General features: G+C 44.9%; 3 protein-coding genes across 5 annotated transcripts; 2 read left to right on the top strand and 1 right to left on the bottom strand.

Moving 5' to 3' along the window:
• Positions 1-578: 578 nt before the first annotated feature.
• LOC118712088 (TATA-box binding protein) lies at positions 579-12,355 on the bottom strand. 3 transcript variants are annotated; one of them, XM_036425520.2, is made up of 8 exons: positions 12,220-12,355; positions 10,799-10,991; positions 8,416-8,804; positions 6,135-6,222; positions 5,313-5,404; positions 3,290-3,457; positions 2,018-2,112; positions 579-1,226 (listed from the first exon to the last, which is right to left on the bottom strand). In XM_036425520.2, the coding sequence occupies exons 2-8, from the start codon at positions 10,850-10,852 to the stop codon at positions 1,147-1,149; spliced, it is 966 nt and encodes a 321-aa protein (XP_036281413.1). In that variant the 5' UTR covers positions 10,853-10,991; positions 12,220-12,355; the 3' UTR covers positions 579-1,146. The 3 variants fall into 3 exon arrangements, with proteins under 3 accessions (XP_036281413.1, XP_036281415.1, XP_036281414.1); XM_036425522.2 differs by lacking the exon at positions 3,290-3,457; XM_036425521.2 differs by lacking the exon at positions 10,799-10,991 and having other exon boundaries at positions 12,220-12,346.
• An 876-nt stretch (positions 12,356-13,231) lies between these two features.
• On the top strand, positions 13,232-25,216 carry PSMB1 (proteasome 20S subunit beta 1). Its single transcript, XM_036425523.2, has 6 exons — positions 13,232-13,406; positions 15,285-15,392; positions 17,400-17,481; positions 21,205-21,334; positions 23,952-24,058; positions 24,825-25,216. Exons 1-6 carry the CDS (start codon positions 13,297-13,299, stop codon positions 25,008-25,010), a joined length of 723 nt encoding a protein of 240 aa, XP_036281416.1. The 5' UTR covers positions 13,232-13,296; the 3' UTR covers positions 25,011-25,216.
• On the top strand, positions 18,168-18,518 carry LOC118712086 (40S ribosomal protein S28-like). Its single transcript, XM_036425514.2, has one exon. The coding sequence runs from the start codon at positions 18,213-18,215 to the stop codon at positions 18,501-18,503; it is 291 nt and encodes a 96-aa protein (XP_036281407.1). The 5' UTR covers positions 18,168-18,212; the 3' UTR covers positions 18,504-18,518.
• Positions 25,217-25,661: the final 445 nt, after the last annotated feature.

Genomic DNA, 25,661 nt, shown 5'->3' on the forward strand with positions numbered 1-25,661 from the left:
ATCACAAGAATTTTACAACAGAGGGATTAGAATGCTTCCTGAGCGCTGGGCACAAGTAGTAGAAAACAACGGCAACTATATTGTTGATTAAATTTTGTATTGTTTAAATAAATTCGATTTAAAAAAGTATTAGAAAATGACATTAATTATTACTAGACCTAATAGAATTTCATCATCTGCAACCGCCTAACGAGAGAGAGAACCAAATATTTGATTCATAACAGAACACACACTCAGCCATGACAAAGGGGGTCAAGCATCTGGATGCAGCCCCCAACTGCAGGAGCTGAGACGGGACACAGAACCAAAAAACGAATCAGCAAACGGCCCAACACAAGGAGGATACACCAGGCAAATGGCCTGAAATGTTCAGGAAAAGAGATGGAGGGAAGACTTCAGGAATAAAACATGTGCTGGGACAGGGTTAGTGCAACTCAGGCAACATCTCTGGGAAACGAAGAACTCCGTGCATGACCACGACAGACATGTTTGATGGGTAACCTTAAGCCTCCGGCCGATTCTTCCTTTCCCATTGCAACAGACAATGGAATGTTGATTGAAACAACAAGCACACACACAGTGGTTTCAGGCATTATATCTAAAATACAACCTTTTAACAGTAGGACCACATAAACCTTACAAGGCATTTATAGCATCAACCTAACTCTTTTATAAACAGCATTTATTGTACAGAGTATGAGGAGAAATATTTACAGCCATCCATGTTCATTAATACATCTGTCCTGCAATACTGAGAGGGCGGAATGTGTGGCACAAAAATAAACCCTAGGATTACAAATTAGAAAAACAACACTTGTAAAAAACATTTTTACTTTTCTGGTAGAAATATAAAAACTGGTTTATGGGGAAGAAAGCAAAAAAAAATTAAAAGTCCAGTCAATTGAAGAGGTGGCTTTAACACCAAAGTTTTGTCCCTTAAACCAACTTGTCAACAGCAGTAAGAGTTTAAAATTGAAAGCTAAATCTAAATAGACAGGCAGCACAGACCAGCACTACAGAAACACCTGGCGTGTGCCTAGGTGTACATGCAGGCTGCATTCCACACGGACCCAGGCCACCCACACCACCACTTAAATGTACCAAACGGGTGTGTTTTTACAAGTGGGTGGGAGGGCAGGCCAGCCATTACGTCGTCTTCCTGAAGCCCTTGAGGATGGGGTAGATGTTTTCAAAGGCTTCATAAATTTCTGCTCTGACTTTAGCACCTATGAAGACAAGTGGGGTATTGATGAGAGTCTAAAATAGCATTTCTTAACCTAGTAAGAGGCAATTTTATGATTTAAAACCACTAACATAAATCTCTCCATGAGTTAGACGAACAGGCACAGGCATTAAAATCCTATATATTAAAAGGGTAACTGACTGAACAGCAGAATAAACAGAATGCCCACCACCCCTAGCACCAGCCAGCCTGCCCCCAATGGCCACCCCACCAGCACACAAATTCGTGCACCGGGCCTCTAGTATTAATGATAAAACCCCTTGTCAAAATTTTGTTTTTAAAGCAGTTTTCTTAAAGGGCTTTTTAAATTATTAAAGTGACGCCCTATGTGACTCAGCCTCCTCTCGGCAGGCATCACAGTGCTGGTCCCTGCACCAGATCAGGGCCACAGGCACAGTAACAATGGCTGAATAGTATTCCCCAACTTCTGCCTCCCACCAAGCTCCTCCAAATCTCCCTTTGTTGTCTCAAAATCACATTGCTGATGAATGCAAAGGCTTTAAGGAACAATTTCCCAATAAAACTCCATCTCTTATCCAATGCAATGCCCATCTTCTCCCCTGCCCACAAGACAAGACTGGGCTAAAGGACCAGCAGGAATGGGGTCTGATTTTCTCTCTGGTACATTTCTTGCCAGCATGTTTGGGTGGGAGGAAAGAAAAGACCTCTGCAAATAGCTATCAGTGGTCCCAACTGTGAAATTACTTCTCACATGGAGAAAATTACATTCTTAAAACTTTAAAATCTCAGACACTACTCCCTGTTACAACTTACCCGTTAATACAACTTTTCCAGAAACAAAAATAAGAAGAACAATTCTGGGTTTGATCATTCTGTAGATTAAACCAGGAAATAACTCTGGCTCATAACTAGAAGGAAAACAAAAGTTTATAAATTAAAAGTTGCCCATGCTTTTAAGATAAAATGAAAACCTGTATAAGCAAAAACATGAAAATACAGCTATTATAGAAGGCAAAGCCTAGCTCCTCAAGTAGCATCAAAGGAGAGGGGGCAGAAGGCCAGGAAAGCCAACCGGTAATCTGCACCTGAGGACTAAATAACTATCTAATGAGGGTGGATTTTCTGACAAGAATGAGAGCTTTACATAATGTTCTAAAGTCTCTCTGACCCTTACCCAGTGTTATTCTGGACAAGTTTAGGGATACCATTGCTTCTCAATCTGACAGCAACATTCTGCCTTTTAGTCATTCTCATCTCATCTCATCTTACACTGAAATATTCTCTAGCTGTTGACCCTGGTTGGGCATTTAACCAGTGCTGGAGCAGATACGGGATACAGAATGTACCTTTCCCTGACTCCGCTGTTTGGATGCCCTACTCATGTGTCTTATTCTAAACCTAGAAATCTTGTGTCATTAGTTCAGAGACTGAAAACGGGATGTGTATGTCGCTAGCAGAAAATTCAGGAAGGTTTTTCTGAGGAAGAGGTGCTCAAGTTAAAAATGTGAGTAAGAGTTTTTAAAGCAAAAGTGAGACTATGCCGGGTATAAAAGTGGAATGTGCAAAGGCCCTGGTACCCCAAAGGATACATCAAGCCTGAGGGGTGCTGCAAGCAGGTAGGCTGGGGAGGGACCATCTGCCTGGTAGTTCTCGGCAGGAAGCAGCAGCAGAAAGGATATTCATGTCCTTCAACCATGCCCTTTACTGGTGGACCTGATAACGGCGAGTAGACTGAAAGGGGAAGGTTGATGCACAAGGTGGTGGGTTTAACCAGCTAACTGGCATGCATCCAAAACGGAAACCATCTATATGTCTATAGATGCTTATGGCGTACAAAGGATTAATTCACACATCTGAAATAGTCACTGAGCAATATGACAATGGAACAGAGAAGGGAATCAATTTCATAGTAAAGGGGGTTTTCACGTCACCACGTGCAGTGGGCAGAAGGCCAGCGAGACCCAGAGGCATCACTCCGGCCATCGGGAGAAACCTCCCCAGTAAGCACAGTGAGAGCTACACAGTTTATTGTGCACTTTTGAACAGACTGCTGCCAAAAGCAATCCCAACACCCTTCAGACTCACCTACTGAATTGTTGGTGGGTCAGCACCAGGCCTTCTAACCTTATGGGGAATTTCACATCGCAGCTCCCCACCATGTTCTGAATCTTGAAGTCCAAAAACTTGGCTGGGAAACCCAACTTCTGCACAACTCTGGCGTACTTTCGTGCTGCTAGTCGGGACTGCTCTTCACTAGGGAGAGGGAAAAGTGAGCTGTTCATGCTCAGAGCCAGCTGACATAGTTATTGAAATGAGCGGCTTTAAAAAGTGTGAACCGGTCACTCCTTCCCAATAAGAAAAAACATGTGCAGACACAAACAAATTTAGAAAACCAAGCCTACAAAAATGACCACCTTTCCAATTCACCCCATTACTACCAGCCACGAGTTTACAGATGTGCGCATACAATCACCAACATGACCACTGGCTGCTTTTGTATTTTAGCTCACAAATTCCTACTAAAAGAAAACAAGTATCCTTTTGATAGGAAAATACTGATGAGGTTTGTACTTAAAGAATGCACACAGTAGTTCTACCCTATTTTATGTCCATTTCAATAATTCACCTGTTGGATAAAACTGACTAAGAACGCAGAGTTTATGTAGAACCCAGTGAATGAGAGCAATGATACCACCCTAAACAAGACTCTCTCTCAGGTTCAAGGTTAGGAATGACAAAAATTAACTATACACAGTCTTATTTTTCTTTAATAAATGGCCGAAACGGGTTTGGCTCAGTGGATAGAGCATCGGCCTGCAGACTGAGGGGTCCCAGGTTCAATTCTGGTTAGGGGCATGTACTTTGGTTGTGGGCACATCCCCATGAGGGGGTGTGCAGGAGGCAGCTGATAGATGTTTCTCTCTTTGATGTTTCTAACTCTCTATCCCTCTCCCTTCCTCTCTGTAAAAACTCAATATATTTTTTTAAAAAAATTTAAATGTATGATTTCTTTATCTTGATAAAATAGTCACCCACACAGATACCCACTGTTCTTTCTGAGGTACAAGACAGCGTGGCTGCGGTGAAGGCAACACATGGAGCATCCACTAGGAAACCCCACGTCCAAAGTAAAACAAGCTGTTAAAGACACCGAAACGCAGTGTGACATGGAGCCAGGACAGACCCACGTCTCGCCTTCTGAAAACACTTTGAGACCAGAGCCAGAATGTCCACACCCATGCTTCCTTAAAAGACAACTTTTAAATTCCGAATAAGCAAAAGCTCTATAGCCCCTCTGTACGTTAACACCTGCAAGTGGCATCCATCACTTTATTTTAGGAGTTTAGTTTACTTCATTTGTGTCTAATTCCCCTACTCCTTGTGTCTCCTACCAAGTCTGTGGGCTGTTAGGCGTAGACTAGTCAAGGCATTCGAAGAGGGGCTCATGGCACACTGAGGCAGAGTACAGGCAGCAGCATTTGGCATGAAGGTGCACAACTCAGACCATCAGAACAAACACCATCCCCACGAGGGCAGTGGCACCTGTCACCATGTCACTGCCAGAGCCAAGGAGCTCTGTGCTCATCCTGATTTCTAGGGGATGAATTTGTGTACAAACTTTTTCACACAAAGGAATCCTTAATAGTTGTGATGTAATATTTTATCAAATACACACAAAATGCAACTGAATTGTAGGGAAATAAGCAATGGTAACATATGTCCAAAAGTCATGCCTAAGTTTTATTTTTTTATGGATTCTTAAAAATAGATTTTTAAAGAGGAAGGAAGGAAAAGGAAACATCAACGTGAGAGAGAAACAGTGATAAGTTGCCTCTGTACACGCCCCAACCGGGGATCGAACTCACAGTACAGGTATGTGCTCTGACCAGGAAAAGAACCTGCCACCTTTCAGTGTATGAGATGACACTCCAATCAGCTGAGCCAACCAGCCAGGGCCAGGCCTAACTTTAAAAAAATGAAATTACTGCCGACTAAAGTGATTAGAGCCAACTACTGTAGTAAGAAAGCAACAAAAGTATTTGATTCAAGCATCAGCCTACCACCGAGGACACACAAACAACAGACAGGACGGCCTCTCCGCACCTACCTCTTGGCACCCGTACACACCATTTTCCCGGAACTGAAGATCAAGGCTGTGGTCCTGGGCTCCCTTATTCTCATGATGACAGCAGCGAACCGCTGGAATGGTGGAGAGTCGTTAGGGCGTGAGGAAAACTAGACTATGAAAGCTAAGAAGTTCTGTGCACAGCCACCATAGCACCCACATGCGCCCCCAGGCAGGACCTCCCGCCACCAAGCAGGGCACAAGGTTTCCCATAGGAAGAACTGTGATGACCTGTATATTCTTTCCTACATTCCTATAAGATAGGGAATACTTGCAAATCTTTTTCTTAAAAGTTTTTTTTTTTTTTTATTGATTTGAGAAAGGGAGAGGGAAGGAGAGAGGGAAGGAGTGTGGGAGGGAGTTAGGAGGGGAGAAAAACATCATGTGACAGAGACACATTGATCTGCTGCCTACCATAGGACCAAACCTGCAATCCAGGCATAGGGCCTGACCGAGAATTGAGCCAGGGACCTTCCAGTGTCTGGGGCAAGCCTAACCAATTGAGCCACACAGGCAAGGGCTCAATTTCTTTTTCTTTTAATTACATGAGGTCCTCTACTTCTACCTTGTATTTGATGCTTCCCATGACTAGCTTCTGTAACTATAAACTTTGTTTGGAAAACCTTCACCTCCAGAGCAGTTAATAAGGCAGAATACAAACACATCAATACCTGCGGAAGTGACCTCCTATTCCAGTTGTATCTCAGAAACAGCATTTATTAATTACCATGGCACAAACTTACTGATCTAGGGATCTTGAGAAGTCCTGTATTACAGTGTGAAATACATTAAAATTGCTCTGACCTTGGGATTATATTCAGCATTTCGGGCACGAAGTGCAATGGTCTTCAGGTCAAGTTTACAACCAAGATTCACTGTGGATACAATATTTCTGCAAAAAAATTTAAAAGAAAATGTGATTTATTCATTTAACTTTTACAGGATGAGGTGTTAGATGATTATCTGGAAACCTGATTGTTTCATTCAAACTAATTCAATTTCATGAAATTTAATTTTAATTCAAAAAAATTTTTTTAAATATATTTTATTGATTTTTACAGAGAGGGAGAGAGAGGGATAGAGAGTTAGAAACATCGATGAGAGAGAATCATCGATCAGCTGCCTCTTGCACACCCCCCACTGGGGATGTGCCCGCAACCAAGGTACATGCCCTTGACCGGAATCGAACCTGGGACATCTCAGTCTGCAGGCCGACGCTCTACTGCTGAGCCAAACCGGTTCCAGCTAATTTTAATTCAAATTTTAATAAACTGACATTTTTAACTGTCTAAAAAGTAACATATACCATAGTGAGCATTTTACACATACTGAGGCTTAAATGGGGTAACCTACTCAGGAGACACGTGGCTCCTCAGAGCCAGAGCTGGGAGCCTGTCACCGAATCCGATGCACCTCATCTCTGAGCTCTGAACCACCACCACTGCTAACCCTAAGACCACTGCTTACAAAGAAAATGGGCAGGCATGACTTTCTCAGTCCTCTCAAAATAAGTATCCTATGGAAGAATAACAACTCAGAACAAAGGGGAAAAAAAAAACCTGTTTGGTTCTGCTTAACTCACAGTAAATCAAGAAAAACAGACAACCATTTATCTATGCCCAAGACTCCCATTTTCAGTATTCTTGTATCATTTCATGAATAACTTACAAAAGAAAAAATATGCTACAGCGAAAAACAACTTTATTACAAATTTTAATAAAAATTTATAAACAGAGCCAATCTAAATTTTTACTCTACATTTTCCTGGTCTTGAAAGTGTAGACTTGCTGTGCGTAGTGCCCCCTGAATAAAACTATCGTGCATGGGCCCGGCATCACTGTCCTGTGCACAGTGCACCCAGACTGCAGACGCACAGCTGTGAGGCACCTAGGAATGTCTTCATCTCCATGTCACCCATTTCCTTCCAATCAACTTCAATACACGCCTGCCTGTAACACTTGTCCATGTGTGAACTCAGTCAAGTAAATTTTGGTGCATCTATCACACACTTAGTCATTTAACAATTAAATGTATTCTTTTCTTTTTTAAATCCACATCTGTGATATGTTTTTCATTGATTCTAGAGAGAGTAGAAGGGAGAGGGAGAGAGAGAAACATCGATTGGTTGCCTCACTCATGCATCTCAACCAGGGATCAAATCTGCTACCTGGGTATGTGCCCTAACCAGGAACAGAAACTGCGACCCTAGGGTGCACAGGACAATGCTCTGACCACTGTGAACACCAGTTAGGACTTAAATGCATTCTTTATTCTCATTTTGAAATTGTCTTAAAATGCACATAACAAAATTTAGCACCTTTACCATTTTGGTGCACTGCTCAGTGGTGTCCAATGCATTCAGTGTTGTCCAGCCGCCACCACCATCCACCCATTCTCTAAGATACTTCCTCCTCCCCACTGTATGAATATATTGTATCCCCCATCCACTCCACCCCCCTCACCCCGAATCCTGTTACATATAGAACCCACTGCCTTTAGGCAAAAGTCAATTTAGGGAAAGAACAGCCATCCTCAGCTTGTGTGAAAGACACAGATCTTCAAAGATTTATATTCAGCCCTCATATAATCCTATATAATAAAAAGCTAATATGCTAATTAGACTAGACAGCAGACAGCCTTCAAGAACAACCAGTGGGCAGAGGGTGGGGCGACAAGGGCCTACTTTTGCACCATTTTTGTGCATCAGGTCTCTAATAACCAATGAAAACCAAGGACCGCTATGAACCATGTAATTCTATGACTAAGTAACTAATCATACCAAAGACCAACAGCATGCCAAGGGAAGGAGCTTCTATCTGGCCTGACTGAGCAAACCAGCTCTAGGAAAATGTCTACAAGAAAATACACAAAGGATTCTGCTGGTCCAAGAGCATAGACACAAACTGACAACTTATAAAGCTGGGAGAGCTTCTCACTGAGGGTGACTCACTAGGACAGCTTTGCTTCCCTCCCAAGTGAGACAGAAACTGCGATCCACTGTGAGATCCACGATGCCTCTGAAAACAAAGAGCAGCGGCAGGCTCCCAGGGACCCTCCCAGGCAGCAAGAAGACACAAGTACTCACTGCAGCTGTGGCACAATCCCCGAGCTCTCAGAGGCTGGCGTGGCAGGTGTGATGGGGGTCATGGGAGTCATGGGTGAGGGGTACAGGGGTGTGGTGCCTGGCAAGGGTGCAGTGGTAGTAAGAGTCTGTGAGTGGAAGAGCTGCGGTGTCTGTCCTGAGGCCCCCTGAGGAGCTTGCTGGGACGTTGACTGCTGCACTGCGGCTGTCACTGTTGTCACTGCTGCCGCCTGCTGCTGCTGCTGTTGCTGCTGCTGCTGTTGCTGCTGCTGCTGCCGTTGCTGCTCCTCCAGAATGGACAGACTGTTGGTGTTCTGAATGGGCTGTGGAGTCAGCCCTGTGCCATATGGCATCATTGGACTAAAGATAGGGATTCCAGGAGTCATGGCGCCCTGTGGAGAGTCAGAACAGTGGGTTAGGCTGGTTGGTGCTGCTAGGTGAGAGAACAGATGAGATGTGTAAAGACAGATGCCTTCTGGTGTAAATGCAGTTATTGAGCATTATTAGGGAGGAACTTGCTGTTCTTTCACACATCACTTTCTTCAATTACCATAACATAGTAGGTAGGAGCTCAGGTGTGAAATCCAAATCTGCTACTTATTACACATGAGAACCTAAGGAAGTTGCTAAATCCTTCAGGCCTACCTAGAAGACAATAATGCCCTGAGATTGTCAGAAAGAATCAGGGAGACCACTGGGGTGACCCCACATCCTTGTTTAAACTATTATCCTGCTGACCATCTGGGTAGCACCCCATTTCCAGCTTAGATGATAAATTACATGGTTACCCTAGAAATATTCACTTACAGCGTCCAACCAGATGACAGGCACATGGGAAACACTGAGTGCTTGCAGTGGTCATGATGATGATTCTAGCGCTATTAAAAAAGGTTAATCATTGCTCTCAAAAGGTTAAATCAACAAAACCAAACACATTTATCAGAGAATATCGATTTACTTTCTACTCTGCTTCTCAACACTTCCAGACATCGTGACAGTTATTAATCGCCCCGAGTCTTACCAACAGCCCTCTGGGAAGGGAAACACATGCTCTTCTTTCTTCTTTAACCACAGGTCTTATTGGCAGATTAGCCAAGATCACAAGCACATTTTCCCAACCCCCAGTCCGACCTTTTCCTGACACCCACATCCATGGAGACTGTGGAGCCAGCAGAGCTCGTGGCGGCTGTGAACCTCCTAAAGCCGCATCTGACAGTTCTGCATGGAGGGGTTCCCTTTCCATTATATTTTCAATAAGTGCAAGACCCAAACAAAGAACCACAACCCTTTTCTGCTCTGCCACTTTATTTGGCAGAAAGCATAAAACTAAAAATGTGTAAGACATTTATGTCAAACTATCTCACCAACATGGTGGCAGAAAGAATAAGAGAGGACAAACTACACACTGTGGCCCCGAGTACAGACATTATTCCACTGCATCTACCACTAACTTACATAAAAATGCTAGCTAGAGCTGAAACCAGTGGATACAGAGTTGGCCTGGGGACCGAAAGGTCCCAGGTTGGATTCCGGTCAAGGGCATGCATCTTGGTTGCAGACACATCCCCAGTAGGGGGTGTGCAAGAGGCAGCTGATCCATGATTTTCTCTCACCGATGTTTCTAACTCCCTATCCCTCTCTCTTCCTCTCTGTAAAAAATCAATAAAATATGCCGAAACCGGTTTGGCTCAGTGGTGGAGCATCAGTCTGCGGACTGAAAGGTCCCGGGTTCGATTCCGGTCAGGGGCATGTACGTTGGTTGCGGGCACATCCCTAGTGGGGGTTCTGCAGGAGGCAGCTGGTTGATGTTTCTCTCTCATCGACGTTTCTGGCTCTCTATCTCTCTCCCTTCCTCTCTGTAAATAATCAATAAAATAAAATAAAAATTTTAAAAAAAATCAATAAAATATATTTTAAAATAAATAAATACTTGCTAGAAAAAAATGCAAGCTACATTAACCTAAAAAGACTACAGCTAAGGTTTTGAAAGGTCTGCTTTCTTTAGGCCATGTATAAAAATGAGCTAAAGACAAATAAATGACAGATATACATATAAAAACAAGAACTATGCAGTAAAACACCTTATGAGTTAAAGTAGGCAAAGATCTCTCAGACAAGACACAGAAGACGAACCATGAAGCAATGCTGATAAAGAGGCGAGAAAAAAAATGATGAACTTCTACTTTCAAAAAGGCAACATCAGGAAAATTAAAAAATAAACCACAGACAGGGAGACAACACCTGCAGGACAAAGACACATTTATGCTTCCAGAGAGACTCTGCAAATTACACACGATCATGCCTGTTCAAAGCCTAGGAGACCTTCTCAACAAGATGTGAATGGTTTAAAGAATACCAATCAACCTTCAAGAGCAGATGCTGTTACCTGAGGGGAGGCCAGGCCCTGAGCATAGGGCGGCAGGCTGTTGTTCTGATCCATGGCGATCCCTTTTTTCTGGGCAAGTCAACAGCCTCTGCACTGGCGCTGCCTTAGCAGCTGGTCTTTCCCGGGAGCATCCCCAGCACAACTTCCTAGCAGCTCCCGCGGTTCTCCGTTACGTTCACACCTAGATGCTGCCCTGAAACGTTGAAGTTTGATGTGAGAATATCCATAAGCTCTACAATTTTATAAACCAGTTTCATGCTTACATACCACCCCCCCAAAGAAGCATTTTATCTTTAATACTGAAAGCTTATTCCTTCCATGTTGCCTGTGATTGCATGCAAAACTACCAAAAGGACAAAACTGTCTTGTTACATGTTTAATTTAAATACTCCTAATGTTCAAAATTAAGGTGTCATAATCAGCACTGAAATTTTTGGGGGGAAAATACCCAGAGAAAACAACCAAGCAAACTTTATGCCTGAGTTTACTCTATGTACACAGCCCTATTAGGCCAATTTCAGGTTCTTAAATATTCCAATTAGTTTTATAACTTCAGTGTCTTAGGCATTGAATTCAATAAACATTTTATTGGATCCAATACACTTTAGTGTGATCACTTATTGACCTGCCACTTCAGTAAAACACTGTAGAAGCTGTCTGTTTTATGTAATAACTTTACCTCTCTGGAAGACATAAATACAAAGTGTATCTGTATCTGGCTTTCGTTAAATTACTATTTTTTTCTTGGCTTAATTTTTGAAGTAACTTTTAGACAAAATAAGTGACTCTGCTCAAAGACCCCGTGTTCTGTTCCGTTCCGTTGGATGGGCTGTTGCCCTGGGAACCGGTTGAATCACTAAGTTAAGTGATGATCACACACAGCACCTCGTTGTCCCACAGGATAAACGTGTGACATTATCACTAGACATCAGTTTAAACATTATCTAATAGGACGTTCTCACTAGATTTGCGGGTCTTAGTTACAAGTTAAAAGTCAAAACCCACATGCACTCAAGCATGAGCTGCTGCAGCGCAAACACTGACATTTCCAGAACGGACCAAAGAATCCGATGATCACTGTGAGGAAAACGAGCCACACTCCTGAAAAACAGGCCAAAAACGTGAAAACGAGAACCCCGCTTCAGAAAGTGTCAGAGATGTGAAAAGTTTCTTTTTGGACATCGTTACTCTAAAACCTCATTAGTGCTGCATATACAAAAACGAAAAGGAGAGACGGCGGCAGCACAGGAGGACCCGACCCCGCGTCCGCCCGGAGTGGCGGCGGGGGGCGTCGGCTCCAACGGAGAGCGTTCCCGCGCGGCCTGGGCGCTCATCCGCCTCCTCCGGGCCTCCAGGCGGCCCCGTCGCAGGGTCCTCTTCGTACGGCCCTGGGAGGAGAGAAAGGCCAAGGCGGCTGTTACCTGGGGCCACTGCTGACGCCAACACCACCTGCGGAGGCCTAGTCTAACGGCCGGCGGCCCAGGCGCCCGCCGCGGCGACCCCGGCCGACCCTCCGGAGCTCCCGGCGCACGTTTATAACGTCACTTCCGCCAGTGCACGCTCGGCTTCAGCGCGGGGCCACGCCCGGGGGGCGGTGCTGGGAAGTGTGGGCTTGCGTCACTTCCGGGGCTTCCCGGGATAAGCGTTTTGAAGGGCTTGTGGGGCGAGGCAGAGCCATTCGGGAGTTCCGGGGCGGGGCCCGCTGGTCCGTGTCTTCTCATTGGTCATTACTGGAAGTAGGCAAAGCGACTGTCTGCGTGATCTTTGGCCGGTTGCCTGCCTCTCCGCCTCAGTTTCTCCGTCCGTTTTTAAAAGGACTTTTAAGAAAATTGTAAAATATAATGTTCACATAAGGAAGTGAAAACACACGTCCAGATGAACAGGAGGTTATAAATCAGGAAGCCGAGTACTGCCGGCCCTTCCAGCTGTGTCCTGTTATGTAGCGTGTCCCGACAGAAGACCCCTCGCTAGCGGACTTCGGTTAACCGTCGTTGATATGACATATGCCTGCGTTTGTGGATATTTGCTCACTTCCAGTTTGGGACTATTTGGGACAATGCTATGTGGACATTCTTGCACATGCCTTCTGGCGTAGTACACACCGGGAAGCTTAACTGCTGGGAGTGCAGGTGTGCTCTCCAAAGATGCCAGGTGATGCCAGTCACTTTCCAAATTCTGCCGCACCAACTTGCACTCCCGTAGACGATCCGACTTTGCGATGCGCGGTAGTGTTGGCAATTATTTTTGTATGGTCAGGCTTTAAAATTCCTGTACATCCAAAGTGAATTCGGGTGTTTTCTTAAGGAAGAAAACCCTGACACCTCCGTCAGCTTTCTTGGAGTGGGGGGCCCAGCAGCCACGCGGACCTCTGGAAACCGGGCACCTTTGCGCGCCCGGGCGACCAGAGGGAGCGCCGCGGGACAACCGGAAGTGGCGCGATTTCCTACTTCCGGCTGGGTGGCCATCTCGGGGTGAGACAGCAGGAGCGGGTGCCGGCGATGTTGTCCTCTGCAGCGGTGTCTTGGGGTCCTGGACGAGAGATGGCGATGGAGCCGCGCGGCGCCGGCCCCGTGCAGCTGCGCTTCTCGCCCTACGCGTTCAACGGAGGGTGAGGCCTCACAGTCGCTCCCCATCCCGGGCTCTGCTCACGCCCTCCGGTGTGCTGAGGGCCTCCGTCTCCGGGTGGCTTGTCCTCTGGGCCCATCACTTGGGTCTCGGTGCGGTCGGCCAGTGGGCAGTGAGGCCGCAGGTTGTCACGAAGTCCGGCCTCCGCTGCGGGGGAGCTTCCCGGAGGGACCCACCGGCAGCAACGGACAGTGGAGTGTCTGAGGGTGGATCCGTCCGCGTTGGAGATGCATAGTTGTGTCTGGAGCCACAAGGGCTGATCACACAACTTAATCGTCTTCTGTTATTTTAGGTAGAAAGTAGCATTAGTTGGCCAGGCTTCGTTTCATAGTTCAATGCTTGTTTTTTTTAAGATTTAGCTTAACTCCGGGGGAAAATACTCAGAAGAGGGCCTTTAAAAATGTTATCTTGCATGTTACATTTAAGTAGTCCTTTTAAAAATAAAAATACAGCTTTATATTACGTGGTGCTTTTCCTTGATAAACACTGAAAGAATTAGGGTTGAATTAGTCCATTAAGGACTCTTGGCAGCTGTAAATTGAGGCAGTGTTGCAGTTTACCGACCAAACTACGTAAAGCAAACACCAGCTGGAACACACCAGTTTATTTAATCAGGTCTTGTGGATTTGAAGTATTCAAGCATATTTTTGGGATGTGGTGGAAGATATGATTTTAGCCTTGTGCCTGCCACTAAAGGGCAATGTGGCCTCTCCACTTTTTGAACACAAATGCCCTTCTCTTCCTTAGCTTCTTAGAGTTTGGAGGAGAATCAAGCATTTTGTAAATTGCCAGCAGTTAGATTTTTTCATCCTCATGCTGCCCTGAGTATTAGATGGTATTAGCCCGTTTTTACAATGACCCTGGGGCTCCAGCTACAAGGCCGGTGTGAAGTTGAGCCAGGATTTGAATCCATATATCTGTGGCCACTGAGTTTATGCTTTACTGTTTCACTTCTAACACTTTTGGTGGCAACTGATGGAATAGTTATGTCATAAGGTGGCTATTGGACTCATTTCAAAAGGCAGTTGTGAATTCTAAGACTGTGCAAGATTTTGAATATTCAGTACTCATTTCTCACTTTTTAGCCTCTTGTAATCCAATTTAAGCTCTATGAATTTCTGATTATTAAACTGAGTTACCTTTTTTCTCAGTCTATATATTTTTTTTATTTTTTTATTGATTTCAGAGAGAGGAAGGGAGGGGGAGAGAGGGTTAGAAACATCAATGATAAGAGAGAATCACTGACTGTCTGCCTCCTGCACACCCCACACTGGGGCTTGAGCGCAACCAGGGCATGTACCCTGACCAGGAATGGAATCATGACCTGGTTCATAAGTTGATGCTCAAACACTGAGCCACATCGGCAGGGCAGGCATTTAATTTTTAATAATGATGATAATTTTGTGGCTCTTCTTTTACCTCCCACTATGGACCCTTTGCTGTGATGTAGACTTGTATTTTAAAGAATTCTGGATATTTTTCCAGGTGACTTGTAGCCAGGGCTCCTTTCCTGATCTCACCTCTTCTATCTGAATCCTGCTCTTGCTCGTATTCAGTGATTTTTTCCAGTGCAGCCATACCTTGTGTTGTGTTTAATGTGCTCACAGATGATGTGTTCTTTACAAGTGGTTAGCATTTTTTAGCAATAACATTTTAAAATTACATAATAGTATTACACACTTATTTCAGTGTAGTATAAATGTAACTTTTCTGTGCCCAGAGAACCCAAAAACTGTGACTCACTCTGTTGTGATACTCGCTTTATTGCAGTGGTCAGAACTGGGCCCGCACCCTTCTGTTGGGTCAGGCTTGTTTACCATCCAGGAGGATTCATTAATTTTTTTTGTCCTTTTTTCCTCAGTACTGTATTGGCTATTGCTGGAGAAGATTTTTCCATTGTTGCTTCTGATACTCGATTGAGTGAAGGGTTTTCAATCCACACCCGGGACAGTCCCAAATGTTACAAATTGTAAGTAAATTTCTAATTCCACATTTCCCAGCTCCTTGTAGTAATTTATTGCTACAGAAATTTAACTTCTAAACAGTGTGTTGTGTGACTTCTTAGACCGCCCCTGTTTGGGGCTTAGCTTGCATTTTTGTTAGGAAACAATTTTACAAATTAGTATTTCCTAATAATTTACTATGTAGTGTTCATGGTATCTGCCATTTGTGGATACCAACAGTGCCTTTCTTTTTTAAAAAATATATATATTTTATCGGGTTTTTTTACAGAGAGGAAGGGAGAGAGGGATAGAGACCTAGAAACATTGATGAGAGAGAAACATGGATCAGCTGCCTCCTGCATATCCCCTACTGGGGATGTGCCCGCAACCAAGGTATGTGCCCTTGATCGGAATCAAACCTGGGGCCTTTCAGTCCGCAGACCGATGCTCTATCCACTGAGCCAAACCGGTTTAAGCAACAGTGCCTTTCATAACCTAAATATTTTCTTTTAAGATTATTTTTATTTATTTATTTATTTTAAACATATTTAATTTTTACAGAGAGGAAGAGAGAGGAAGAGAGATTTAGAAACATCAATGAGAAACATCAGCTGCTTCCTGCACACCTCCTACTGGGGATGTGCCCACAACCAAAGTACATGCCCTTGACTGGAATCAAACCTGGGACCCTTCAATCTGTAGGCCAACGCTCTATCCACTGAGCCAAACCACTTAGGGCCATAACCTAAATATTTTCATCTCAACATTTTGTCATGAAAAATTTCAAATACACAACAGAAATCATGGCCTATGCTAAATAGTTCTTGACAAGGTTGGTTTAGCTTTCTTTATAGATTAATACCCAGATTCACAGGTTAATTTTTGAGACATGTTGAACTTGTAGGGATGAACCAAAATTAAACCAGTTTCCCTCGGGTGGGATGTTTTTTATTTGTTGTTTTGGAGAGCCATTACAATAGTATGTATACTCACACAAGTGATCTAGAACATGTCTTTGCAAACTTGCTGACATGATGAATCTCTGGCAGTGGGATTATTGTATGAAAGTGATATGCGCTTAACCCTTTGCTAGATCTAGCCAGTCACCTCCTGAGGGTGAGATTGATGCGTACTTCTTCCCAGCATCTGAGAGGACCATTTTCCAAAAGCTGCCAGCACGAGGCATTACAGCCAGGGTAATAGGTGGAAATCGTCTCTTGTTTAGATTTGGATTTCTGAGAAACCAGGAGGCTCTTTTCATATGTTTATGGTGACTTGTGTCTACCTTTATTTGACTGTCATAACATTTTACCCATCTTAGTTTCAGATGTACAACATGATTCTAATTGGCATGTAATGTAAAATAATCACAGTAAGTCTAGGTCAGTGGTCGGCAAACTCAGTCAACAGAGCCAAATATCAATAGTATAACGTTTGAAATTTATTTTGAGAGCCAAATTTTTTAAACTTAAACTATATAGGTAGGTACATTGTTATTAACTCAATTAGGGTACTCCTAAGTTGGACTTTGCTTAAAACTCAAGGGGCCAAAGAGCCGCATGTGGCTTGAGAGCCGCAGTTTGCCGACCACTGGTCTAGGTAAAAACTGTCCACGCACATATTGCACAGATTTACTTATTGTAATGAGAACTTATCTCACCCACTTCAAATATGTACGACAGTAACGACAGCCACCATGTTGCATGTTACACCCCCATAATCCCTTGCGGTATTAACGATTTTCCTAATTGTACACAAAGTTAAAGCTGGACTTTGGTCATATGTATTACTAATACATTATCTTATTTTTTCTTTTAAACTTTGTATTTTTCTCTAAAATTTATGTGATGTAAGGAATTAGGTATCCAGTTACAGACATTTCCCCATTTCCATTATTCACTGAATGGCAATAGCAGTTGTCCCATTACCATCCAGTGAACAATGGGAATAGAAGTTTTAAGTTTAGCATTGCCCAACATGTGTTTTGCTTTACTGTTTAACCAACTCAATGTCCTGAAATGTGCTTTTTATAGAACAGACAAAACAGTCATTGGATGCAGCGGTTTCCATGGAGACTGTCTAACCCTGACGAAGATTATTGAAGCAAGACTAAAGGTAAATGCGTCTTACATGTCTGACTATTGGAAGTTAATAACTCGTTAGACACTTTTACGGACATGGTGTGGCTGCTGCTCAGAATAGCTGGAGAAGCGCTAGGTTAATATGACAAACTTACCTATCGATGCAGCGTCATTAACAAAAAGAACATGAAACCACAACAGATCCACCTGTCAGATCCCTACAACAGAAAGGATTTCTGCCCTTTTTTGAGGCAGCAGGAATGGGGTTCTTCTTCCCTAAAAAACAAAACGGATCGACTTCTGTGGAGAAAACAAGCTTTTTGATGGGAGCTTGGTCTGGAATCCTGTCAGCTGATGTGTTTTCCCCCCCTGTCCCTTACAGACAGAACTTATGGGTAGGAGTAGGAAGGGGAAAGCCAATATTACCTACTACCTTCACAGGCTTTAATTGAGGCCGGTGGGATGGGAGAGAGGAGAGGCAGTGTTAGGAAGAAGTGAAAGAAGGAATGAGACCAACCTTTAGCAAAGGGCTGACACGTCCCTGCCTGAGGCATGAGCTGTGATTGACTCAGATGAAGCAAGGGGGGTCTGGACTTGGATTAGTGTATAGTAAGCATTTGCTTCTAGTTGCTTCCAGACTAGGGTAGGAGTGTTTGGACTGTTAGGTGGATTTTACTGCAATCAGAAGGGCTAGAACTCACAGTCACCATTGTCAGCATTCAGAATGTAGTCTAGTTTTTTTTCCGCCCGACTATTGCCGCCATCATGGACACGAGTCGCGTGCAGCCCATCAAGCTGGCCAGGGTGATCAAGGTGCTGGGCAGGACCGGCTCCCAGGGACAGTGCACGCAGGTCCGCGTGGAGTTCGTGGACGACACGAGCCGCTCCATCATCCGCAACGTGAAAGGCCCTGTGCGCGAGGGCGACGTGCTCACCCTATTGGAGTCCGAGCGAGAGGCACGGAGACTGCGTGAACACAGAGCCCACGGGGAAGATGCGCCACTGTTAATAAAGTGTTTGTATAAAAAAGAAAAGAAAAAAAGAAATGTAGTCTAGTGAGATTTTGACAGAGCTGTTGGTGGTATTTGCAGTGTCAGTTCCAATGCCCTTGGTTCCTCATTTAATTTTGTAGGTTGTGGTCACAGTTTTTAAGTGGTTGGTTGGTCCACCTGGTACATGAAGAAATGAGCAGTAGTGACCATGTTTGCCTGCCTGTTTGTAACATCTGAGATGTTCCCCCTGCGAGTGGTGTGTTCACTGGACTACGCAGTGCCTTACTCATCTGACACGTAGTTCTTGCATATGTAGGAGCTATCTGATTCAGTATTTATTGGTTGTTAATACTTATTTAAAAATTAGAGGCAAGAAATTCATACATGGGGGTTGGTGGGATCCCTCAGCCCAGCCTGCATTCTCTCCAATCTGGGACCCCTTGAGAGAATCAGAGATCGGGCCTAAACGGGCAGTCAGACATCCCTCTCACAATCCAGGACTGCTGGCTCCCAACTGCTCACCTGCTTGCCTTCTTAATTGCCCCAACCTCTTCTGCCTTTCAGTCTGATCATCCCCTAGCCACTCCCCTGCCAGCCTGATTGATGCCTAACTGCTCCCCTGCCAGCCTGTTTGCCCCTAACTGCCCTCCTCTGCAGGCCTGGGTCCCTCCCAACTGTCCTTTCCTGCAGGCCTCATCGCCCCCAATTGCCTTCTTTCACAGCTCATGCCTCAGGCAGTGATGTGTCAGCCCTTTGCTAAAGGTTGGTCTCATTCCTCTTCCGGCTTGGCCACCCCTAACTGTCCTCCCCTGCAGGCTTGATCACCCTCAACTGCCTTCTTTTGCAAGCCTGGTCCCTCCCAACTGCCCTCCCCTGCTGGCCATCTTGGGGTTGGCCATCTTGGGTCCACATAGGGGTAGCCATCTTGTGTGTTCTAGTGATGGTTAATCTGCATATTACTCCTTTATTAGATAGGATAGAGGCCTGGTGCACGGGTAGGGGCTGTTTTGCCCTGAAGGGTGTTCTGGATCAGGGTAGGGGTTCCCTTGGGGCATGGGGCGGCCTGGGCAAGGGGCCTGAGGTGGTTTTCAGGCCACGCCACCTGGCAACCCAAGTGGAGGCCCTGGTATCTGGAGTTTTTTTATCTTCTACAATTGAAACTTCATAACCTGGAGTGGAGCCAAGCCTTTTGCTTGCTCAGTGGCAGCAGCCATTTCTATTCGGATTTTTGTATCTTCTATAATTGAAACTTTGTAGGCTTAGGCAGAGGCGTGGTCTGGCCAGGGTGTGCAGAAAGCTTGACTTCCTCCATCACCCAGAGCAACTCTAGCCGCCTGCTCTTTCCAACTCTTTTCTGTTTGGGTTTATGTTATCTTCTATAATTGAAATTTTATAGCCTTGAGTGGAGGCCTAGGCTTGCAAGGGCAGGCGGAAAGTTTGGCTTCCTCCATTGCTGGGGAAACCCAAGCCTCCCTCTTGCTCTCTGTGGCCGTAGCCATCTTGGTTGGGTTTATTTGTATATTCGCTCCTGATTGGCTGGTGGGTGTGGCTTGTGGGTATAGCAGGGGTGATTGTTAATTTGCATATTACTCTTATTAGATAGGATTCCACTTACATTGCAAGCTTCAGCAACTTACATTTATTGACCTGTGTGTGGTTTCTAATACATATTTTGTAAATGGGACTTAGAGGGCAAAAATAAACATGACAGGGAGAGCTGTTTTGTTAAATAAAACAAGAATCAATGAGATCAACTTAGTGCACAATACTTCCTGAAATGTTTCTTCGATACATTATTACATATATGGTGAGGTGAATAAATGGGGTTTGGTTTTGAAATAAAAGGAAATTAAAATTTTGTATGACTTTCACCTCGGAAAACATTCTTCTGGACACCAACACATATACCACTTGTGTCTTGAGTGCTTTGTCACTGATGATTCCACAGTACCTCCTAGGTGTCTCTTTAGAGATGGTTGCTATGTGGCTGACAATTTGGGGAACTTGATGTTATATTTGCTATTTGGTAAGATTCCTCAGTCTGTTGGATAAGTTTGGGTTCCCACGGGTGAAATAAATGTGGGCTGGGACTCTGAATGTGAATGTCACCTGGGTTCGGAGGCTCCTGTCCTCACTGCAGGGGCTTTAGGAGCAAGACCACACCTGTCCTATATTCTGAGGCCTCATTTCTGCTCTCAGGCGAGGCTGCTGTGCCAAGAGGGGCCTCGACCTGCATCTGATCAGGGCTCACAGACTCTACAAAGGCCCAGATGGGAAGTGTCTCAGCTTTGTGGATCACTAGGTCTTGGTGGCAACACTCAGCTCTGCTGTTGAAACTCAGAAGCAGCTGTAGCTGGCATGTCATGATGAGAGAAACTGCTTACAGTCATGGGTGGGGCTGGATTTGGCCCACGGCTACAGTTTTCTGACTGGTCTATGCGGAGTGAAGAGCTGGGTTGGTGTGAGTTTGCTCTGGAGTTTGTATCTTTGTCTTGGAATAAGGATGACATGGGAAATAGTCTGTAAACCAGATACTAGAGGGCAAACTTAGTGTTCTTTCCTCTAAAAATTCTTATTCCTCCCAAAGTGATAGGGTATAGTGAATTATTTTACCTTAGTAATATTGTGTATTTTTATCATGAGAGAAACAGGTATCTTTTCTTTCACCAAGATATGCACTTATTCTTTTCCCTGTATTATTCATTGTTGTAGCCTATAATAAATATAGTCTGCCTCTACATACCTATTTTTGTTTAAAATGGCAGATGTACAAGCATTCCAATAACAAGGCCATGACCACGGGGGCTATTGCAGCAATGTTGTCCACAATCCTCTACTCACGGCGCTTCTTTCCGTACTACGTTTACAACATCATCGGGGGACTCGACGAAGAAGGTAAGGTCTTTCTTGTGGAAAAGGAGGGGCTGGCATGTCTTAGGTGCTGGGGTTTCATCTAGACTTGAAGAGAACCACAAGGACCATCTTGCCCAACAATTTTATTTTCTGATAAAGCAACAGAGACTGAAGCTGAGAGGAAATAGATGGTTGTCCAGGGACACAGAGCAGGTGGCAGTTGGCGTTAGAATGTCGGCAGGCGTTACTTTACTATTTCCTCAAGGTCTCAGTGAGTTCAGAAGTAGGTACTCAGCATTTTAGTCTTAAAAAGGAAATTTGATCTGGAGGATAAACTTATTTGACATCAAAAAGTTTTTAAAAAACTGATGTCTTGGAAGGAATGCATGCGTTTTCACCCGTGTGTTTTTTGGTGGTTTTGTTTTTAATATATTTTAATGATTTTTTTTTTTTTCAGAGTGGAAGGGAGAGGGATAGAGAGTTAGAAACATCAATAAGACAGAAACATTGATCAGCTGCCTCCTGCCCACCCCCCACTGGGGATGTGCCCACAACCAAGGTACATGCCCTTGACCGGAATTGAACCTGGGATCCTTTAGTCTGCATATTGACGCTCTTTCTACTGAGCCAAACCGGTTAAGGTTCGCCCGTGGTTTTGTAACATTTTTGAAAGGCTCTGGTTTCCGACAGAGCCGGGACGTTTCTGTCCTATTGTTTGGCTAAGCTTCACACAGGTCTGATCTGTGCTGACTTTCAGTTGCTTCAAACACCACATAGACTCTCAGGTCTGTCTGTGCACCATTTAGAGTGGCTTACAGAAGCGTCAGTGAGACCTGGTCACTGAAATGGGTCTCCTTCCGTGAGGGAAGGTGGTGGGAAGGAGTCGGGGCTTCTCTGTTACGTCCCTCCAGGCTCTGTGTCTCTGCCCACAGGCTTCCCTGCTGCCCCCACCAAGGGGCTCTAGGAGCTTTCTGCACTTCCACCTTCACGGTTCACATGAAACAGACTAGGCCAACACAGTATCTTTTGAGGCTTACAGCCTAGAAAACTAAGAGAAAGTGTAAGGGTTAGAAATGATCATCAGAAATTAATTACTCTTAACCTGGGCAATTAAATTCTAGCCACCGATCAGCTGCCTAACCTAGTACAGCTCTTCTGGTGCCTCTTTGACTTAAATTATATCTGATTTGAATGTCAGATCAATAAATTCCTGTTTTAGCAGCATTCGTAGCTACGGTTGAATTTCAGCAGGGCAGGCAAGGTCCTTGACCTCCCCTGAGAGTCAGGGCTGATCTGGGAGCTCATGGCTACTAACCGGCAGGCTGGGGTTTGGGTCTGTTTGACTGCAGGCCCTTCCTGGCCTTTGATTTACACATGACAGCGCTCCTTGTTCTGGTGGATTTGATTCTCAGGCATTTCCAACTGTCCTTTCTAATCTTGTCTTTGATTTTCCTTAAAGTAATACTATTTGTTAAAGAAGTTTGTTCCCCAGCAGTCTTCAGCTCTGACCAAGGCATCCCTTTTTTGGTTTTTCTCCAAGTGGATTTCTGAAAAAGAAACAGGCAGGCCTTTCTGAGACTTTACTGTTGGCCTCTGTCTCATCCTGGGTTCTGACCCTCGTTTAGGATTTTTCCTCATTACTGTGTCTCTTTCTCCACCTTCTCCACCAGCTTTCCCTTTTTTGTTTCTCAGTTTCCATATATATATATATATATTTTTAAGAATCCTGCTCTTTTTATACCTTGTTATACTTTGAAGTTTCCTTGAGTTGTTGCATTTTATCAGATTGGTTTTCTTGTTGTTTGTTTTGGGCTCTGTCTTCTACATTGGAGGCTTCCTTAAAATGTCTGTTCCAGTGTTTTGTTTTGTTTTTTTAAAATATATTTTATTGACTTATTACAGAGAGGAAGGGAGAGGAGAGGGATAGAGAGCTAGAAACATCAACCAGTTGCTTCCAACACACCCCCTACGGGGGATGTGCCTACAACCAAGGTACATGCCCTTGACCAGAATCGAACCTGGCACCTTTCAGTCCACTGGCCTATGTTCTATCCACTGAGCCAAACTGGTTTTGGCCTGTTCCAATTTTTGGCTTCCATTCCTCTTGACAATGCTGCACCTAGGTGTGATGGTCAGGTCTGATCGCCACGCCCCAGCCCTACCCTCTCTGTAGGCTGTCTATCACTGTGGATGTGCTGATGGAGTTGAGGCTGCTAGAAAGGTTTGCTCTTAGGAGCCACAGAAATGGCCTTGTCCACACTGCCGTGTTTCACATGCCAGCTTCAGAGTGGTTGCAGTTTTGGTTCCATACTAACTACGATGTTCAGGAGGAATTTGGTGCAGAACTTAGAGCAGGACCTGTGACCATTAACTGTCATGCCTGTGAGGCCACATGCACACAGGGAGTCAAGGATGGGGGTGGTGTTTGGTGTGCAGAGTGCAATCTGGTGGCAGACACCACGTGGAAACAGGAGTGGCAGGTGGGCTCTGGGGGACGGGAGGGCAGGCTGCTGATATTCCATGTGCAACAGGGCTTGTGCTCCTCGCTGAGAGTTGCTGAAATTTTAGCTAAGTCAGTAGTCCATTCAGCTTCACACTTTGCCATGATTTGAGATTGGGGTCAGGATGCAGCCTCATGGAGACTGTTTCCTTCTTGAAGGGAAGGGAGCCGTGTACAGCTTTGACCCCGTGGGCTCCTACCAGAGAGACTCCTTCAAAGCAGGAGGTTCAGCAAGTGCCATGCTGCAGCCATTGCTGGACAACCAGGTAACAACACTGCCCCATTTCTCCTCTGCTCCAGGGCCAGGGGCAGGGGGGAGGCCAGGCTTTCTCGTAAATCCTTGTGGACTATGGCTGATTTGCCTGCTAGACTGGTCTCTGCTGGCCCTCGGCCACTGCTCACCTACCCCATGCCTGCCTGCTTCCTGCATCCCTGAGACTTCTAGGACTCTGGTGCTGACCACAGTTGGTCCATCTTTTCAGTTCTCCTTACATCCTCACCCGAGTTTCCTGAAAACACCTTTCTCCCTGATACCATCTCTGTCTTATTAACATGCTCCTTTTCCATTTCTGCTGACTGAACTCAGACCAGTGTGGCATCTTGCCTGGATTGTTGTATCTCCTCATATCTGTCCTGCATTCTGGCTCCCTTCCCCAGGTCATTCTCCTCGCTTTTCTGAAATTGGTCACATGCAGTAACTTCTCTGCTCATTGCTTACTACCTCTACTCCCGTGTTTCTCCTTCACGCTCAACTCCAGTGTCTTTTGTTCTAGCGGGTCTGATCGTTGCTGCTCGGCTTTCCTGGCTCCTCTCCCTCCTCAGCTGCAGCACAGTCTGTAACGCTCTGCCCTTGCCCACCTTCAGGCCAGGGGCTTCCTGAGACCCAGGGCTTTGTCTCCACGCATCTGTGTGGGAGGACACTGATCCGTGCGACGTGTTTGTTATGAACTCAGACATGTTAAGGCAGAGGGACAAGAGCTTGGTCCTCCGTACGGTCACGTGATGCCTCACCCAAGTTTCCTGTCCCACCAGGTTGGTTTTAAGAACATGCAGAATGTGGAGCATGTCCCGCTATCTTTGGACAGAGCCATGCGGCTCGTGAAAGACGTCTTCATTTCTGCTGCCGAGAGGGACGTGTACACCGGGGACGCCCTGCGGATCTGCATCGTGACTAAGGAGGGCATCCGGGAGGAGACGGTGCCCCTGCGGAAAGATTGACCTCTGTGCCACGTGCTGCTTTGTTTATTCAAATAAACCCTGATGTGCTTATCCTGTTAGAACTTCTCTTCTCTCAGCAGCTCAGGTCCAGGGGCTGAATTTCCTTTCCTTTTCCTCATTCTTCCACACTTGTCTATCCTCCAGAGCTATTTTTTAAATTTTATTTTAAGGATGAAAAAATAAACGGCTCGTGACAGTTTTCCTTATATTTATGACCAAGAAGTTTATCTGGAAAAGTTGACTTTTGTCCATGGAGATGGCTGACCTGTCTCATGCATAGGGTTTCTTCACGGTTTCCCTTTCCTCCCTCTGGGTCTCACTAAGACGTCTGTGGATGTAAGTGAACACCTTGGACTCACATTCCCGGGGTTGGGGACACGCAGCCTGGAGGGGCTGTTTTGGAGACACATCTGATCACTACATAGAGGAAAATCGTAAAAGCAAGCAAATAGGCCTTTACATGGACCTTAGCCAGAAATCTCAGATAATTTTTCCAAACAGCTTAGGAATGTTAAAATCAGACCTCAATTTTGATATTGCTAAGGCAGTTTTTGCTCTAGAATTATTACGTGCATTTTAGTTACTTACATATAACCTTGGACTAGTTTTCTTGGTGTTGAGCAAGTCCAGTTATACAAAACAGCCTAGATG

Source organism: Pipistrellus kuhlii, unplaced genomic scaffold (assembly GCF_014108245.1).
Source record: "Pipistrellus kuhlii isolate mPipKuh1 unplaced genomic scaffold, mPipKuh1.p scaffold_m20_p_82, whole genome shotgun sequence".
Taxonomy (NCBI): Eukaryota; Metazoa; Chordata; class Mammalia; order Chiroptera; family Vespertilionidae; genus Pipistrellus; species Pipistrellus kuhlii.

Excerpts from the sequence above, each read along its gene's own strand:
- PSMB1 (XM_036425523.2), top strand. The coding sequence starts at position 13,297 with ATGTTGTCCTCTGCAGCGGTGTCTTGGGGTCCTGGACGAGAGATGGCG. Across the intron at positions 13,407-15,284 it reads CCCTACGCGTTCAACGGAGG|TACTGTATTGGCTATTGCTG; the intron begins GTGAGGCCTCAC and ends TTTTTTCCTCAG. Across the intron at positions 15,393-17,399 it reads AGTCCCAAATGTTACAAATT|AACAGACAAAACAGTCATTG; the intron begins GTAAGTAAATTT and ends TGCTTTTTATAG.
- LOC118712086 (XM_036425514.2), top strand. The coding sequence starts at position 18,213 with ATGGACACGAGTCGCGTGCAGCCCATCAAGCTGGCCAGGGTGATCAAG.
- LOC118712088 (XM_036425520.2), bottom strand. The coding sequence starts at position 10,852 with ATGGATCAGAACAACAGCCTGCCGCCCTATGCTCAGGGCCTGGCCTCC. Across the intron at positions 2,113-3,289 it reads ACCCACCAACAATTCAGTAG|TTATGAGCCAGAGTTATTTC; the intron begins GTGAGTCTGAAG and ends TTTTCCTTCTAG. Across the intron at positions 1,227-2,017 it reads TGGAAAAGTTGTATTAACGG|GTGCTAAAGTCAGAGCAGAA; the intron begins GTAAGTTGTAAC and ends TTGTCTTCATAG.